The sequence below is a fragment of the Chroicocephalus ridibundus genome, chromosome 1, assembly GCF_963924245.1.
Source record: "Chroicocephalus ridibundus chromosome 1, bChrRid1.1, whole genome shotgun sequence".
Classification (NCBI taxonomy): Eukaryota; Metazoa; Chordata; class Aves; order Charadriiformes; family Laridae; genus Chroicocephalus; species Chroicocephalus ridibundus.
In genome coordinates this window covers 153,569,833-153,588,023 of record NC_086284.1, presented here as the reverse complement: position 1 = coordinate 153,588,023, position 18,191 = coordinate 153,569,833, and the positions used below count along the sequence as shown (strand labels likewise).

The following is an 18,191-nucleotide window of genomic DNA, read 5'->3' as shown; positions in this document are numbered from 1 at the left end:
TGTAAATTTTCCTGGGCCAGCTCCAACTCTGAAGTCATCTGGTATCATCCTTGTCTCCAGCACTGCATTTCTCAAAAATACTACAATTTCTACAATACAACAAAAAACCCCTTTCACTCCAGATTGAAGTAGTGCTTAAAAAATTCTTCCTTTGACCCTACTAGACGGAACAGCTGTTGCTTTATTCTAACCTTTAAAACCTGCTTGAAGTTTTCTGTTGCCCAGCCAAAGCAAACGCAAGGCTGTGCAGACACGGTGGTGGTCTCTTGGGCTTCCTACTTGTAACCAGCCAGAATGTGTTCACTTCTTTGAGCTTGTTAAACAGGAATTGAGTTGTCATCGTTTGAAAAAGGTATAGAGGCACGGACAGCTACAAGTGTGGCTTGTTTTTCAAATTTCATGTTTATTTTTATATTGAAAAGGGTTGAAAGCTTATTTAAAAACAGAAGTGGAAGTCCCAGCGCGCTCCTGCCCCTGTGCTGCCCGGGTGCGCGGGCACAGCTGGACTGCCTGGATGCGTTGGTGCTGCTGCTGCCACACCACACGGGGATCCTGCACGGCTGAGGAACATGCTGAGGAGGAGCAATGGGCAAAGGAGCAGCGAAGGGCTGCTGCACACTGGAGGGCAGACGCTGCCACAGCTTCACACCCTCAGCTTGTAGGCTTCGGCATCTGACCAGAACCCACCCTCTCCCCATTTTACTGAAAACATCTATTCTTTATGCTGAAACGCAACGCTAATGGAGAAAGAAGCTATGGATTGCATCTCATTTTAAAGATTAATTCTGTTACCATTTCAGGCAAATTCTGTGTAACGTTAGCTTGTAATACAGCCACAAGTGTAGTGCTGCAGAAGCACAAATGCTTGCTTGTTTATAGACGCAGGCATCTGAAACATGTAATAACCTAAAAGTACATCAAGTTCTCGCTGGCTGTATTAAACTCTTCTGTGTTGCTTCACCATAATATACAGGAAAATCCATTAATGCATTACAGACTTCCTTACGTAATCTGACCAGCCAACTGCAGTCTTCAGAGGTAATGCAGTACGGAGGTGGGGATACCATCAGGTGTCTTACGTAGGTTCAAGTCTCCTTTTCTTCAAGCTTTGACTTCTCCTGTGGGGGCTGCACTCTGCCGAACAGGGAGATAGCAAGAAATGGAAGATTCTTAAAGCTTTGTTTCTGCCTCTAAAAGTACTCTTCAATTCTAGCTCTTCCTTGATACGACAGCTGGATGGAAAAAACAGATGGTTCACCTAGCCCACTACTACAGCATCTGCAGCCAGATCCAAGAAAGAAGGATGTTTCTCCCACTCCAATTTACTAATCTAACAGCGCTGCTTTCAAAGCCGAGAGCCATTGTTAAGACAGAACTGTTACTTTTTTGGTAGCACGTACCTGGGGTGTGCTGGTTGGCACAGCTCTGGTGGCTCACGGTTGCAGCAGATGGCTGCAACTGTGCAGGTCTAGCGGGGGCTTTGTGGCAATTCATTCTGTGAGGTGTCCTGTTACGAGTAGTCATTTGGTGACGTCCACGGGGTGTTTCGGATGTCTGGTGTCCAGCTGGTGGGTCTGCCATTTTGTGACCCATTATCTTAAGATCGATGGTCTCCAAGGAAATGTCCCAAAGTTCAGGATCATCTAGAATGAATGAAAAAGTGACCCAACCAAAGATGACAGTATTGTACTACAGGAACGACGGTAATTCCAGGGACAGCCCACCCTCTTCCTACAAGTGGTGGCCACTATAAAAAGTTAAACTGTAAAAGCATCTCTTGCGTCAGCGCACAGCAGGGAAATGGTACTGCCCCTTGTGCTCTGGACTGGAGCAACGTCCAGGCATCGGGGTGTAAATGTGACCCAAATAGCCATGGTTACGTTAAGAAAAGCCACCCCCCTCCCAAAACGTTCTGTTTGTGTGCAGTATCGCTTCAGGGAAGGGTTTACTGAATAGGTATAACAACTCCATTGGAAAGTGTTAAGTGTGAAGCCTCTCATAGAGATGGGCATCGTTTCCCTGCCACTCAAGCAAAGTTTGTATTGTTAAGATCAGACTCATACTCACACTTCTACTATTCCAACCCCTTCAAAAACTTTATGTTTACACTGTACTCTGAAGGTGATTTAAATGCTAATGATTTAACACTCTGTTATGTGACACTTTCTGGCTGACCTGCAAAGAACTCCTCTTCTATTGCTAGTTGCTGCTGTACTGCTGCTGGAGTGCTGTGCTTCACAGGAGGATCGGATGTTGCTGGATGGAGGAAACACAAGACGAGATTAATATTAGAAATACAGAACCACCCTTTTGCTCCTTCTTAACAGAGCACGAGTCTGAAAAGCAGCTGCCACCAGGTACCCTCTTTTGTCCTAGCACTGGTTATGTTTTGGTAGCAGCATGTGGAAAGGGAAGATTCTATACCTGATGATGGCTGGTAAGAACAACTGCTCTACTTTAAAGGGGTTTTTAGCCTGTTTATCCCATCCCCAAGCTCCTGCTGACCACGCAGCTGTCCAGACTTCCCCAGGAATAAAAAGCAACATATTAGTAGCTAATGCAATGTCGATTTGCCTGCAACCACCTCAGAGAAGTGCCGTGGTCTCAGCTTGGGTGCAGCATGTCAACGGTACTGACGACAGCCGCTGTGCTGCACGAAGCTTTAGGGTGGGTGGAAAGTTGCAGTTTTAACGATGCAGTTTTTGAGCTGACACTCCTGCCACTTTTAAGAACATGGTGGAGAAGTAGTATGATAATCCTCCTTCCTCTGATCTCAAAGGTGTGTTGACAGTAGAGTACAAAAGCAGATAAAACTGGTCGGGCTCCTGTATTGAGGGTAAGCCATGCCTGCCAGTAGCTATCGTTAAAACTGTCAATTTTTAATGCCAAGACTTACCTTGTTTGCTGCTAGGAGTAACTACTGGAATCTGATGCTTTTTCTCCATCTGTTCCCAGAACTGTTGCTGTAGCTGCTTTTGCCGCAATTTCCGCTGGTAAGTGGCATCACACTCAATAGCCGCGGCGTCTGTGCTTCTGCCCCTCTCCCAACTAAGCACAGTTAAGCAGGATTTCGGCAATTATGTTTTGTGAAGAAAAAAAAAAAAATGCATAAAGAAAGAATAGCAAGGAAAATCCACTAAACTAGCATTGTGTAGTATCTTCTGAATTGGGCTGACCCTGTGTTTTAGAAGGTACAGTAACTTCTAATATAGCTTATAAAATAAACTTATAGCAGCAGTCTCACCTGGAACCATTTGGCTGTTTCTGATTCACCGTCACTACAGCAGCCTCTGTCTGACCAGGGTTACAAGTAGATGCCACCTCACAATATTGTCTCCCTCCAGCGCTCTGCCTTTCCAAACAGCTATTGTATCTTGCTTTCTCTATTTCAGGCTCATAGTCCTCTCTTTTAGTTTTGACCAAATCTAACTCAGGGGGTATCTAGTAAAGCAAAAAAAAAAAAAAAGAAAAAACGTATTCAGAAATTTCCTTCATCAAGTTAATGAAATATGCATAGGCTTTTTCTATACAGTACTGCTGGACAATCTAGTTAGTTTGCTCTAGGTGGAATAGTAAGTTAGAAAACCGAAATACACTTTCAGTACAAAGTCATTCGGTTAGTTAATCATTGAATTCAAGCGACTTTGTGTTAGTTTAAGAGTTCAGTGCTTCAGGGCAGACAGCCTGCGTCTCCCCATACTGTGCTCTCTGCAAATGAGAACAGATGTGGGCGATCGGTGTAGAATTCTACAGCTTCTCTGACAGTCTTGCAAGTCTGTTGCTGATCCTGTCTTCATGCTTGTATTAAAGGGCATGGCAAACCTTTACTCAGCTCTGCAATCCATGTGGTCACCGAGGAAGCTACACCATTCTCTCTTTATTAAAGACAGGATGGTTTGGCTCTGTGATTTTACAAATTTGTGGCAAAGCCACTAATCAACAATGACCCTGGCAAAGCAGAGATCTGCACCATCTTTACCTGGCGAGGTGTCACTTTGGATCTGCTCCCGCAGCCTAAGTTAGCTAGATAGAACCACCTTACAGCTCTAGGCTGGCTAGCAGCGTTTGGTAAATCCTAGTATGATGAAGGCATCTTTACTATGAAACTCGACAGATCAGCAGTTGTAAACGGCTTACTTTTTCCTCAATCAGCAAGGTAAGTTACCGCCTAGAAGCCTACTGCCACCAACTGGTACACATCAGGAGCTAACGAGATTAATGTTGGTTACTGAGGTGCAAACTCAGTAACAGCCAAGACAACTTTAATACTACGAAGACTGCTGTGTTACATCACAGCATATTTATAAATTGCGACAGCTCTGAAAGAACGGTGTTAAAGTATGGTTGTCACTGATGAAGGTGTGCTTCACAATTTCTGTCTCTGAACCAAAGACCTCCACAAGAGGCATTTCTCCATGGTGTTGGTTACCTCAGAAGGTTCACTGTCTGACCTTGTGCTTCACAGAGTAAAAGTAACTGCAGCTCTTCCCTTGCAAACTGAAAGCTAAGGAGGCAAGGAGTCTGAAAAGCAAAGCAAGATGTAATGTGGCTCCTTACTGCTCAGTAAGGATAAGAACCATGTTATGGCACGGAAAGTAAGTGTTAAAGTACACAGCAGTTGTACATGCTAATTCTTCATACATTTAAGCCCCACAGTTTGCTAGTAATAGCATATCAGGCATTTAGATAAATTGGAGTGTAGATCTTCCTAATATTATTCCTCATCCAGACAAGTCCACTGCATCCTGCTCTCATAATTCAGTTGCAAAATTTAGGTACCAACACATTTTTCAAGTCAAGCAGAGGACATCTGCAGGGTCATTTGTGTACTCATGTAGCAAAACAAAATAGCGTTACCTGTTTTGCTGTTCTGTGGTAAAACTTTTGAAGTGACTGGCGACAGCTAAAACTTCTTGTGGGTCCAGTCTGGAACAGTTTGGTTCACCCTTTCTATCATAGATGCATCTAGTATTCTGCGGTGTTGTTTTGGGAAGGATCCTATTTGGTTAACTGAAAGTTGAAACCATCTTTAGAAACTACCTTTGCTCGAGACCTCAGTACAAAACCACTGTTAACTATTCTAACAAGAACGATAAGGGGTGAAGTACAGGCACACTGTAGATTTTGTTACAAGGACCGTGTTGAGGGTGTTTTCTGTCTAGCTGTGATGTGCGTTAGGGCCTGATAGAATTTGAATAATGGCTAGTAAAAGGACAAAGCAACTATCAATGCATATATTGACATTGCTACTGTATGGATTTTGCTTAAAATTAAGTGCCAGTTCCAACTACAACAAGCAGCTTTCATATGTAACCCACCTGGTATTTTTTCTAGGATATCCTGGGCTATGCATATTAAAAACTTTATTAGAAGGAAGAAGTCTTTCTCATGGGAAAAACTTCCTATTTTCTGCCAGAGCTCCCTAAACGCTAAAGAACACTCCTTTTTCCCGCTGCCCACTGGCTGACGTATAGGCTGTCAGCTTGGGAGACTTCAGGGTGAAATGAAATAGTCCTGATTTTGCAGAAATTCAGAGAAGCTGCACCTGCTTTAGGGTAGGTTACACAGATAATAGATATACTGTCTGCCTACTCTTCTGCCCTCCCCATAGCCTCTGGTTTTATGACCTATTGCAGCAATTAAAAATTGTGTCATTGTATGCAGTTATTTCCCATCCTTTTTTTTTTTTATTCTTGAAAAAGTCCAGTAATGAGAGGAATATGACAAGTAAGTTCAAGTTTTAAAATTGGTAAGAGTAAACTGGATTGTGCTACCGCTGAAAATGAGAACAAACTGAGTTATGTGTTCTGGTTTTTGCCTTATACTGCCTTGACAGACTCCATTCTCCCAAGGACTTCCATTTCACCAGGGAGATGAATATGTAACTTGACACCGGTATCACGGCTGATACACATTTAAAGCAGAAGTGGCTAGATGAGAGCGATGAACTGAGTTGCTGCAACTGACAAAGCTTGAACAGCCTTAAGAACTGCAGCACCTGAAGAAAATGGCACCTAGAACAAGCTGGTTTAAACAGTTTAGTGTTTCCTGGAGTAACATTTAACCTGCTCTGAAGACAGGTGTATGCATTGCTGCCACTGAACAGCGAGACTCGGGCAACACGGCCATAAATGTCACATGAGATCTTGAGTAGGATACTGTTTCTTCATCACAATTATCTTGCCTATGGAAATAGTCAAAATTTAGAGTAGCTGTGGCAAAATGTCAGGGAAGAACTCTGTTCACACAAACTAGCAGGCAAAGGCTGTTAGTCTCATAGCTGGAAGCATTCAGGGATGAGATGCATTGATATTATTATTTATAATCTTTTTTAATATAGAGGACCAGGACCAGTGGACATCTTGCAGTCCCTGCTCTACCAGCCCACGTACCGCACCTGACGTGGAAGCTTGTTCACGGCTCGTAGGTAGTCTTTGTCTAGGATGCAGTTCCCAAGAGCATTCCCAAAGCACCTGAGAAACAAGAGAGCTCACTGTGACTGAAAATAACACTTAATTCTCACTTAACTTCTGAAAATCTACAGGTACTGATCTTTACTTACTTGAGTGCCCTCTTCAGTCCATCTGTTACTGCCTCCTTTCTTGCCTTTTCTAGGGACAAGGCTTTAGACTTTAGGCCTTCACTGACTCCATATCCCACATCTTCATGGTATGACCCATCCTGCAGTAAAATTTTAAAAATATTAAGTGTAAGGGAATTTGTGCCCATACAGCAGTTCTTGTTAGATGCTGTGCTTTCCTAAGCCTAATTACTCGCTCTTAGCTGGTTGTTCTATAGGAAGGTTTTGGACACTGCTAGGTTCTCTGGCATAGTAAAGTCCTCAAGAACCACAGTCTGATCTATGCATGAACTTTCATTCGCAGCTTTAGGCAATTCCTCAACTATAAACAGAGCAAACAAAAAAAATCCACTTACCTTAAGCTGAACTTTCACAAATGCACAGACCCCCACATAGAACCTGCCATTGTTGAGGTCAACAAAGTCTAGGGGAGAGAAAAGTAACATCCTAAATAATACAAACGACTCCTGATCCACATTTAGATCTTATTTTGTGCTTTTAGGACATTCATAAACCTGTATCATACTTGCTGAATGTGCTCAAGATAGTGTATCGCCTTTTATAAAATGGAGCATGACTTACAAAACACTAACTGTAGTTTGAAAATGCTGATTTGCGTATATGCCCTGGTCATGTTACATTGATACTTCCTAGTTTTTTAATGGCTAAATCTGCCAAACTCTCGCACCCTGCTACTATATCTATAAACTTAGACATATGGAAGAAGAAAGAGTTGTAAATGTTACTTCTCATTCAGCTATATATCCTAAATGTTCAAAGCATAACATTTTTTTTCAGCTGGAAGGAAAGATTTAAAGTATCAATTTATAAAAAACAGCAATGGAAAAGAGACTGTTTTCAATAAATGTAATTTCTTTCCAATTATATATTAGAAGTCTCCAGTTTGAGAACTTTTGCATAAGGTTTTATCCAGGACAGACTGCCTGAATAGCTTGTCAGGTTGCAATACAATTCTCAACCCAGAATCTCTAACCTACTTTATTTTACACCAAAAGCAATGCTAAATAATATACATAGGGCACTCTAGTTAGCAGTCTTGCAAGTCTGAGAGAAACATGACACATGTCTGAAATGAAATGCTTTGAAGTTCAAGTACTCTGGGGTCCAAAAGTTCTTCTGTACTCATCTGTCTATTTGTTTAACTGGTTTGTAAATCTGCTGGAGGTGCAAGCCCTTTTTCTACTCAGGAATTTAAAACCAAACATAACAAAACCCTCAGCCTCTGAATTTCTACGGAATAACTTGTTATGGCATTATTTGAAAAAGACAGAAGTTTGAAGGATGTCCGTCCTTTCTTGATTGAAAAGGGGGGGGAAGTGGGTACAGAATAGATGGAAAGAAATGAAGTAACTTGCTTTATGTCTAGAATCTACCAGCCTGAGGTAAGACAAGATTTCTGAAGGGCGGGAGGTGGGGTGGGTGGGGAGGAGGAGGTACATTTAAGCAGCTTTGTTGAGCAACTTCAACAACCAGTCTTCAGTCTAAGCGTATCAGATCTGCAAAATAGGACAATACTCCTCTGGTAGGAACTACTTCAGCTGTCAAGATTGAAGAAGCTTAAGCTTTAAGATCACCTAAATACCATTTTTTAGAAGAATTTTTCTAAAGCTTTCTACTATTGGCTAGAAGAAGAATCTGCAGAAAAAGATGGGTCCCTAAAGATTAGGGGAATGTTAAATGAGAATATTAACTTATTAGAATATAAAAATTACAGGTGAGTATGAAAGTTGGCTCAGGGCTGCTGGGTGTTAAATAGTTTAATTGTAATTACTCTTGACTGTAGTCACTGACTGTTCCCATAGAGATCAGAAAACTTGATTAGAAAAGCTCAAGAATAATCATAAACACACTTAGAATAATGACTATGACATATTCCAGTGCAAGATCTACAAAGAAAACAGAAGGTCTATTATTACTCAATTTCTCTCATTCTTGCCAGCTGTCAAGATACCTGGAAATTCCACATGCCTCCCCCGCCTCCCCTGCAGGTTCTTTGAAGTGACCAAGTTCTAGGATAGATACCCTGGTCCTTAGCTAAGAGACTTTTCCTTCAGGGCCTCACAGTGAAACGAAAAGAAAGACTTCTTCACCCTCAAGAGATACTTACCAACGTTCTGCTGAGTGACTGAATGAGCCCAGCCATTGAAGCCAAACATCTCATTGGCCAGACTGATTACCTTGTGACCCTCAATGTAACAGACCTGAAAAGAAAAGCATAAATACATATATATATATAAAAATACGTACACACACACGTGCATACATATATATACATGCTTTATTTCAAAGGGGGATTACACACACCATCTTACACTGAGGAAACCCGGCTAAATTCAAGGTTCAGATTATGTGACTAAAAGGACATTGGTGCAGCTTTAGGTTTACCCTCTTCCAGCAACTGTGATAAGGGATTAATATGACAACAAATATGACTTAATCAAGGGAAGGCAGAGATAGCAGGCACTAGAGAGGGTAAAATGCAGCCAATGTTATAGAATACTTCATATGTTCCAGTTCTGTGAAAAAATAAGAAAAATATCTAAGTGTTCCACAAGTAGGTAAATATCACCTTGACAAGGATGAAGCAGTGAAAAGTTCAGTCTTCTACATTTTAAAGCATAAAGGGAACCTGTGGCTCAGTAAAAAACAGAATTTATGCTATGCTGACTTTGCTTTCATATCTGCACATTAAACTATTAGTGCGAAATTGACTTAAAAAAAAAAAAAGAGGATTATTGTAACTTTTTTTACCCTAGTTTTCCTGGAAAAAAACTCTGAGTTGAAACATCTATGCATATTTGTTCATACCTTTTGTCCTCCTCCAGCTTGCCGACTGCTGATGTATTCTGGACCCAGTCTCTGACGAAGAGCATGCTGGATAGCTTGATATTCGCTTGCTGTGTATTGATACTTGACAAAAACAAGGTAAGATAAATCTTCTCACTCTCCCTGCTTTAGCTCCCCCTCTTCTCCTAATATCACTTCTTTATCTCCTTTTTCAATGTACAGTCCTTCCAAGAGGTGTATGATCCCTTTTTAGAATCAGGATGTAACAGACAAGGAAAGACCTCGAGGTGTGTGTGTGCATTACATTTGTGCATTGTATTTTTTTTTCTCTTACTCTTGAAGTATATGCATACAAACATTAACTATTGAGCTGTAGCAACTCCTTTTGCTTTCTCGTAAACGTCACTTACATTAGAACTGAAATGAGCCATTTCCTATTGAAATCTTAATGCAGTCATAATCCTAGTCAAGGTTGCCAAGAAAACACACATGAGCTTATATTTTACCTCTCAAAAATAAAACATAATATCTCCGTGACCAAAAAGAAAAGTGTATTTAAAAGCTCTGACAAAACCAAAGTTTAAACTTATTCTACCACCATATGCCATCAGGCAGGAAGAGCAGCAGCTCAGAAAAGCAATCAAAATAGGAGTTTCTTGAAGATTGTTGAGCAAATTCCCCTCATGCAGGAAACTTTGGATAACTCCAGCATCACTGCTATCATTGGATAACACCAGTATTGCTGGAAGCCTAAAGTGTTGTAACTTTTGCTCCTTGTCTTAATATAAATAGAATTTATAATCTGAAAAGGTTAGAGAAGCCTAAATGCATATGTAAGGATTCAAGCACTAAAAAGCTTGTATTGCTATGCTCTGATGTGGGACAGAACAGATTTTACCACCTAAACTACAAATATCGGGTATGCATGTATTGGCCATGCTATCATTCAGCAGAACACAGAATTCAATACAGTGTGCACCATATAAGTTCCAAAGCTTGCAAAACCTCTCTAATTGGTATTTGCTTCTATTTAAACTTAAAGGAATAACGTTGCCTTTTTCTGACACTAAAATGCAAGCCTGTAACCAAAAGGCATAAGGAAAAAGGGGAGAGTGCACATGTCTATGCCATATTCAGGAGCTATGTATAAATGCCTATCATGGAGAAGAGAATTTGACACCAAAAGGTCTGTTCAATCCAGATACGGTTTTCTCTTTCCCAAATTATTTTAAACTTTTTAAAAATTATTTTTAATAGATGAAAGTAGTTGGCTTTTCTGAACCAGTACTGAGAATGTGCCTAAGCATGATCCAGGCCATCTGGAAACAAGAGAGAATAAAGTGATCCATTTTTAAGGAAGAAAATTCATACACCTTTCGTGAAGAATCTAGAGCAATTTATTGTAACTTGAAGCACGCCAAGACTATTGTGGAAGAAAATGTAATGTATAATTAGGTATAGCATAGCTAGGGTAATGGATGTGACTCCAGCCTTGCTGTATCCAACTTTAAAATGAGTAAATATGCAGAACAGATTTCCAGAAGCGGAAGCACAAAACTTCTATTTCCCTCTCAGGCAAAAGGAACTGACCTGCCCGAAGCAAGCAACTGAATTGCTAGTGCTGGAACTACTGCTGCTGATGTGGCTTTCGCTGTCTTTTCCTTGGCTTTCAGGCATCCTAAAGATAAAATACAAACACTGAAGATAACAGAACTAATAGTCTATACGAAGACAAGCCAAAAAGCTGTTGAATTCTGCTGCCCATATTCTGTAATAGATGTGTTGGACATTACAGTAATATTATGCTTCTTACTCTATGGAACTGCTGCAGCCCCAACTGGAAATTTGTTTTCTGATGTTGTTTCAGAACCGTCAAAACTTTTCTTAAATACATAGTACTAGGTAGGCAGAAATGGCTAGTTTCATCCTAGACGCAGAGCCACTGTTCCGGTCTTTCATCCATAAAACCAACAAGGGTGAGCCTGAATTAAATTAAATCATCTTATTTAAAGAGTAAATAAATTATCCCTGCTGGTAAAAAAAAAAAAAAACAAACAAAAACCCAAAAAAACCAAAGTAATAATTTAACAGCATCTGGATCCTGCATAAAATCAGAGACTAGAACAAAAAATTAACAATGTTTTGAGTCTTTATTCTAAATATCAAACTGGTAACAAATGGTATCTCTTTTTTTTTTCTTTTAGATAAATATGAATGCATTGTACCATTCTAGGTAAAGAAAAACAAAATAATTCCCCCTTTCAGATTCTTCAGCACTGTCTTCCTAGATCACTTTCAATATCCATTAATGTTTCGACTCTGATAAAAAGCAGAGGCAACTTTTTAAAAGTTTACTTGGCTATACCCTGACTTGTCAGTCGTTATTTTAGAATATTGTTTTGGCTGTAATCATACTGTCTTGTGTTATGATGCTATCATATAAACTACGCAGAGTTGAAAACCATACAGAACCTGTAAGAATTTTAAGAAGTTGTACCAATAATTCAGTAGATGGCACCCTTTTCCAAGCCAGTATCCAACAACTAGCCAGTACAGTATTGCATTACCACTCCACTCTGCAGCCAGAGAAGTGGTCTTGCCGAGAACTTATACAACAGGCATGCAAAAGATCTGAGCAGCACTTCTATATAAGCTCATAGAGGCAATCTTTTATTGTATTTGCACAAATTCTGAAACAACTGGTAGTCTATCACTAAGACTTTTGTATGCAATACAAATATAAGACAAGTCAATCTACATACAAGGCAACTGGAGATGTCAAAACAGTTTGAGAAAGTCTAAAATCCTCAGTAGACAGTGTTATTTGACAGTCAATCAGAACATGGCTAGTATTGCTTTTCTACTGTACTCCAGGTTCAGCACTTGTTTTAAAACAAATTGTCTTTCTACTGAGAACTTGACAAACAATTTTCAGAAAAAGGATATTAGTTGTTTCATTGGCAAGTGTGAGCACTGGTAATTACGCTAGGTGTAGACAAAATTTTCCTTAATTTTGGTCGGCTATGATTATTCATTTCTGGTCCAAAAGTGGTATAATTACACAGCGCTTATACATTTGAATGTGTTTCAATCAAAAGTTTGCTGCAATTTGTTGTAAATACATTTGGTTTTGGAAGAGAACATATAGAAATTAATATTACCAGGAGATCCACTTGTGATTTAAGCAGGCTACTGCTCCTGTTAAGCAAAGAGTTCATTGCATCCCGAGGGAGACAATTAGAGAGGAAAAATAGTATCTGTGGTGAGTGGCAAAGGGAATTAAAGTTTGAACAATACTACTCCCTCCCCCCACCCCCTCCAAGCAGCCTAAATCAGATTTTAATTATTATAAAGCCCCTTTTAAAAAAACAATGCACAAAATGTGTGTATTTGCCTACACAGCCCTATTACCAGTTTGCCACAAATGTTTATGCACAATAGGTGGATGGCATTTTGAAGCTAAATTGCTTTAACTGAAACCAGTGTTAAGTACTCTAAGTTTTTATATGGTGTGCACCATTGTATCTCTTTGGAGAATTGAAACTGACACCTTTAATGAAGCTCTGAATAAGATGTGGGAACCGATTCTGAATAAGAACAAGGAAGTACAGAATTCTGCTGAAAACAGCTTCACATCATACGGTTGTAATCCAGCAGATCAGATGCTGATAGAGAATACTAGCAATATACTTCTTTGCAATAAACAGTTTAAAAACATGTCAGTGGTTTGTATTAAAATTATGTATTACTCTACAGCTTGTGTGAAGGAGGCAGATGATGCCCGTTTAGTTTCAGGCTTTGCCTGTAGGAACAGTTTACTTCAGCTGTGAGCCTTGTTTAAACCAAACATTCTATTAAAGCAATGTGGTGGGTTTTGTTTGGGTTTTTTTTTAATCAGTGAAGTGCTGCACAGCAAAGCCCTATGTCTCAAAGCAATTGTCAGAGCATTTCAAAGTGTCAGAACTTCAATTTCAAAATTATTAGAGTAGGAGTTCGGAAGACAGAAAAGTTAATTCTGCAAATGGAGTTATAAATCTACCTCAATATCAGAGCCAGGAGCTAGGAGAGGCAAGAAGCTTCCATTTCTCAGTAGAATACTGTTTCCTCACCCTCATCTCCCCACAACGTTGTAACTCACATGAAACATTAATACTGAGGTAGATAATAAACTATTGACTAGAGTACAAAAGAGCCTCAAACACCCTCCAGGGCCAGGACAGTGCTAGGAGACTACCTTACTCATAAACCGGTGTTAAAAAAAAGCTGTATTTTCAAAACATCTTGAAATACTAAAAATTAAAGTTAAAATACACTTGCTCGGTATGCAGGATGATAAAAGCAGTTTATCAGTTTAAAGACAGATAGGAATTATAATTTATTGCCTCTGTGATTATGACCATTATTTATTATTTACAGGGAATTCATTTCAGTTTATCTGTTAATATTCTCAGAAAGTTTTATTATCACTGAGAAAAAACACACACAAGACTACAGGTGTTGCACTGTGCTCCAAAACATTACCTTGGTAGACTAGAACAGGTAAAGAATCTTAACAGCTTTTACTACTACCATATTTTGATCTTGTTTTTTTGTAAAAAAAAAAAAAAAAAATCAATAACACAAAAGCTTAAAATTTGAACATATTGGGTACACAATCAGAAAAATGGCTGTTCTGGGAAACTGGATATGAAAAACTAATTTTCAACAGCACTCTAGAAGTAGGTATTTATTTGTATGGTGGTAGTGAACTGAGCAGCTGCTGAGAAAAATCTCGGTGTGTACACAAATTCCCATGTAGGAAATAAACAAATCTTCTGGAACAGATAATCCTGAATTTAATCTGTTCAAGTACAACTACTGTAGGTTACAGCAGCAACACCTTTACCTTCCATGACAGTATGCGGATACCTTCTAATTTTCTACATTAACACATCCTCACACACCTTTCTACCTTACTGTCTGTTACCCCAAAAAGAGATTTCGGTCCTAAATCGCCTCTTTTCCTATCAGTTCCCCTCTGTCTTGACAAGCTAGGTTTTTGAACCATGGACTGTGCCTTAATGTTGTGCTAGGGGTGTCAGTTCCCAGTTCTCTTCACGTGTAAGGCGGTTTTGCATCACTTATAAATAGTTTGCATACCATGAATTGTGCAAGCACCACAACTTGAGAAACGCTCAGCTAGAACATGGCTGTTGCAATAAATTAATTGTAGCATCACACAATCTCAGATATGACTTTAACACAGACTGTGAACTATTTAGAGGGCTTTTCCTTCAACCTCATCCTTCTCTATATGGTAAATTTCCTTCACAGTGAAGCTTTGGTTTGCTGAGTAAAAATCTTTAACATTCTTTCAATAAATGCAATTCCACTGAGCCCACCAAGAGCAAACAGCTATGCAGGTAACAATGAGTGATTTAACAAGCATTAAATATAATGCCACACATTTAACCTAAGGTTCACATTGCTCTAAGAAAACATCCAAAAAAACTTTAAAAGTTTCATATTTCTGTGGAGTATCCTCTCCTCTGGGAACTCCAAACTATTTTATAAATTGATTAACCTGTTATGCAAAGGCTGCTTTACCTAACACTGAGCTCAGGTGTATATCTTTTAAGTATAATGGGGCAGATGTTTCCAATCAAGACAGGCCTCTACCACAGTTTAAAAAGAGTGGAAAATAGATTATGACATTGCTGTGGAAAAACTGTATACAACATAACTCTTCAATTTTGACTTCTGATAATATCTCTAGGCAAGCTGCCTCGATGATGTGAGAAAAGTGAGGTAATGTTCTGTTAACTTCAACAGAAGAAAAAGATATTCAGTGTTTTATAGGTTAAACAATAACATGCACGGTAAGGTCATGAGACTGGATGTCTATTGTAGACTAAAAGTGGCCTCTGATGTTTGCCAATACCATATCGATGCATCGTATTGGTATTGATTCAGGCCACATTCTGTAGCAAGAGAATAAAAAAGAATAATATAGAAAGTTTGAGCTACCTGCAGAAATTTAAATATATTTGCTTTCATTGTATATGAACACTACTATACCAATCTCTCGGCAGTTACAGCACGTCAGACTTGACATACCTTCAAACAGTCCCACTTATTTCAGTGGAATCTATATATGTGGCTCCAAAAGCATAATTTAACCCTTAAAAACTTATCAGGCAGTACTATGTTTGCTTTTGGTATGTCCAGGATGATGATACCCTCCCTGCACTAAACAGAAAACACTAATTCTGGTTACACTTTTTACTAATTAACATTTTCATGAACACGGTATAAAGCTCTTTCTTCCTTATCTTTATACAAGCTTAGCAGAATAACACGGTGCATTTGTGAGGGAGTGTTTCTATTTAAGAACGTTTGAATACGTCCAACATCTGAAATGAAGCCTGTCTGGTCAATTCCTGTGTTTTTGGAACACAGGGTCAGAAATGCATCTCCTTATTCATTATGCTGAGTTTTCTGTCATAACAGCCTTTATACAGTTGTCATGAATTCATCGAACACCAATGTATCTATTGAAAGTTGTTTTAGGACCCTGTTTCCCCAGCAATTACAAATTTAATTCCAGTACAAATTGATTAGTTTAACACCCGTCTTGCTGTGTTTTAGACTGCATAATTTTCAAATTTTGCTGGTTACTTCTCTGAACGTGTTCCTTAATAGCAGTGTTACTTGTAAATTACTTCTCTCCTACACAATTTTGTTCACTGTTTTAAAATTCAGGACCTATTGTCACTTTTGCCTCACAAAAGGGTCCACACAAATTCATCAATTAAAAATGCATCAACAGCATCTTATGAAATTGATCATTCCAAACAGTGCTAAATTTGAAATATATTTGCTTTCTAAGAATAGAAACCCTACTTTATTTCTTGCATTACTTAATTTCTTTGCATTAATACACAATTCTGTATAGAAAATGTTTCATTACAGGGATTAACCAGTACTCCTTCACAAATAATCTTTCACTGATGTTCTAAAAAAATAAAATATCCCTGTAACGACAAACGATGAGCTAGGTTTGTAGTAAGAGGTTAAGAGGTGCTCTGTTTTATTGCACCAAGGGGTAGAAGGGAAGGAAAAGAGTGGAACAGTAACACCTCACAGTTACAAAACCAAAAAGTGAACAATCCACTCCCAAACAACGACTTTCACATTTACAAAGATGGAGTAAAAGAAAAGAGCTTGTTCTGGAGACCAGACCTGTCAGAAATATTACTCAAATATCATAAATTATTTATGTTGGTACTTCTTTCTAAAAGCCTGTCAGATTGATTTATAACCACATCATTTATGTATAAGCCACTTTAGTCATTGCAAGGAAAAGAGAGCAGGCTTTTTAACTCAAGAGTAATGGTTTGGGACTTAAATGGAAAAGCAGCCTGTCCAATTGTAATTGTAGGAAACCTGTAGTTTTGCCAAATACAATTACTAGACAAGAAATTAATCCAGGCTGGAATTTAAAACATCTGAACTTTGTAAGAGCTGTGGGAGATCTGTCAAACTGCAGATCATAAAAAACATTGTGATTACAGGCACAGATGACATTTCTGGCAGCAAGACCATACTAAGCTGACACACTAATTAAATTACCATGAAAAACCTAAGGCTCTCTAGCTCTAGGTTTTTCTGTTTTGCTCCAGGTTGACACTACTTATTTTGAAATGGAAAATCATTCACATTTGAAATTGACAGAATACTTCTTAGACAGCAATGTAAAGTATTCTTTTTTTTGGGGGGGTACTTTAGGCTTGACAGAAGGTCTTGTATATTACAGCACGTACTCACCTGCTTTATGCTATTCTTTGGGAATTAGTTTAAAATGGATTCAGTACTTTACAGTTGAAAAGGAAGTTCTATGTCAGCTATCATGATTGTGAGAGGTCTGAATTACTGTATTTACTGCAACAAGATATTAATTTAATGGTGATAATTTGTATGTCAATGCTATGTTATTCCTCGTGTAGTCTTACAGATCTATGTAATTTACTGTAGCCTCTCATTTTAGTGTCCCCTGGGAATAACAGCTAGGGAACTCAGTGTTGGTTTTGTTTATTTACACACACACACAAAAAATTAAGTAGGGAGATTCCTGAGCGCCGTTTGCTCTTCGTCTAAGAAGAAGCATTTATCTTCTAATGAAGAAGCTTTTATCAGGGACACCGCAGTTTGCCCAAGGTAAGCGTGCCTGGCAGCAGCGGGGCTGGCCGTACCAGCTTTGGCACTGCCTCTGCGGGAATCCCACAGGTTAGACATGGGGTTTTTTTTGTGTTTACCCGAGGAGAGCCGCGCTGCCTCCCGCTGCCCCAACCCAAATGCCAGCTCGCCGCGGCCAGGGGGCACAGGAGCCTCATCGGGGGCCGGCACGGCCGGAGCCCCGCCAGGGAGGAGGCGGGCAGGACCCAGGGTGATGAGTGAAGCCCCACGGTGAAGCGCCTCAGGAGGCGCTTCCCCTCTCCGCCCCCCCAACCTCCTCCCCAGGCCGGTACCGTTGCCAACGGCTTCCCCCCGGCGCGCGGGCCCCTGAGGGAGCGCGCGCCCTTGGTCGGTCGGGAAGGGCCGGCTCCAGCGCCGCCGCCGCCAGGGAAGAGGAAAGACGAGCAGCGCTGCCCGCCCGGGCAGTGGGTGCCGTGCAGTACCTGGGCGAAGGCCGGGAGGAAGGAGGACCGCCTGCGTTCCTCCAGCAGCAGTTCGCAGTTCCCGCCCAGCGAGGAGAAGGAAGGAGGGAGGGCGGAGCGGCCGCTACGGCAAAGCAGAAGAGTCAAACTTCCTACGGGAGCGCTAA

The 18,191-nt window shown here is 40.0% G+C and overlaps 1 protein-coding gene across 1 annotated transcript; it reads right to left on the bottom strand.

Moving 5' to 3' along the window:
- Positions 1 to 326: 326 nt before the first annotated feature.
- RAD52 (RAD52 homolog, DNA repair protein) lies at positions 327 to 18,134 on the bottom strand. Its single transcript, XM_063323262.1, has 12 exons — positions 18,046 to 18,134; positions 10,979 to 11,066; positions 9,410 to 9,511; positions 8,709 to 8,802; positions 6,937 to 7,004; positions 6,563 to 6,681; positions 6,398 to 6,473; positions 3,245 to 3,441; positions 2,897 to 3,048; positions 2,176 to 2,256; positions 1,401 to 1,643; positions 327 to 1,134 (listed from the first exon to the last, which is right to left on the bottom strand). The coding sequence occupies exons 2-12, from the start codon at positions 11,063 to 11,065 to the stop codon at positions 1,076 to 1,078; spliced, it is 1,278 nt and encodes a 425-aa protein (XP_063179332.1). The 5' UTR covers position 11,066; positions 18,046 to 18,134; the 3' UTR covers positions 327 to 1,075.
- Between the last annotated feature and the right edge of the window lie 57 nt (positions 18,135 to 18,191).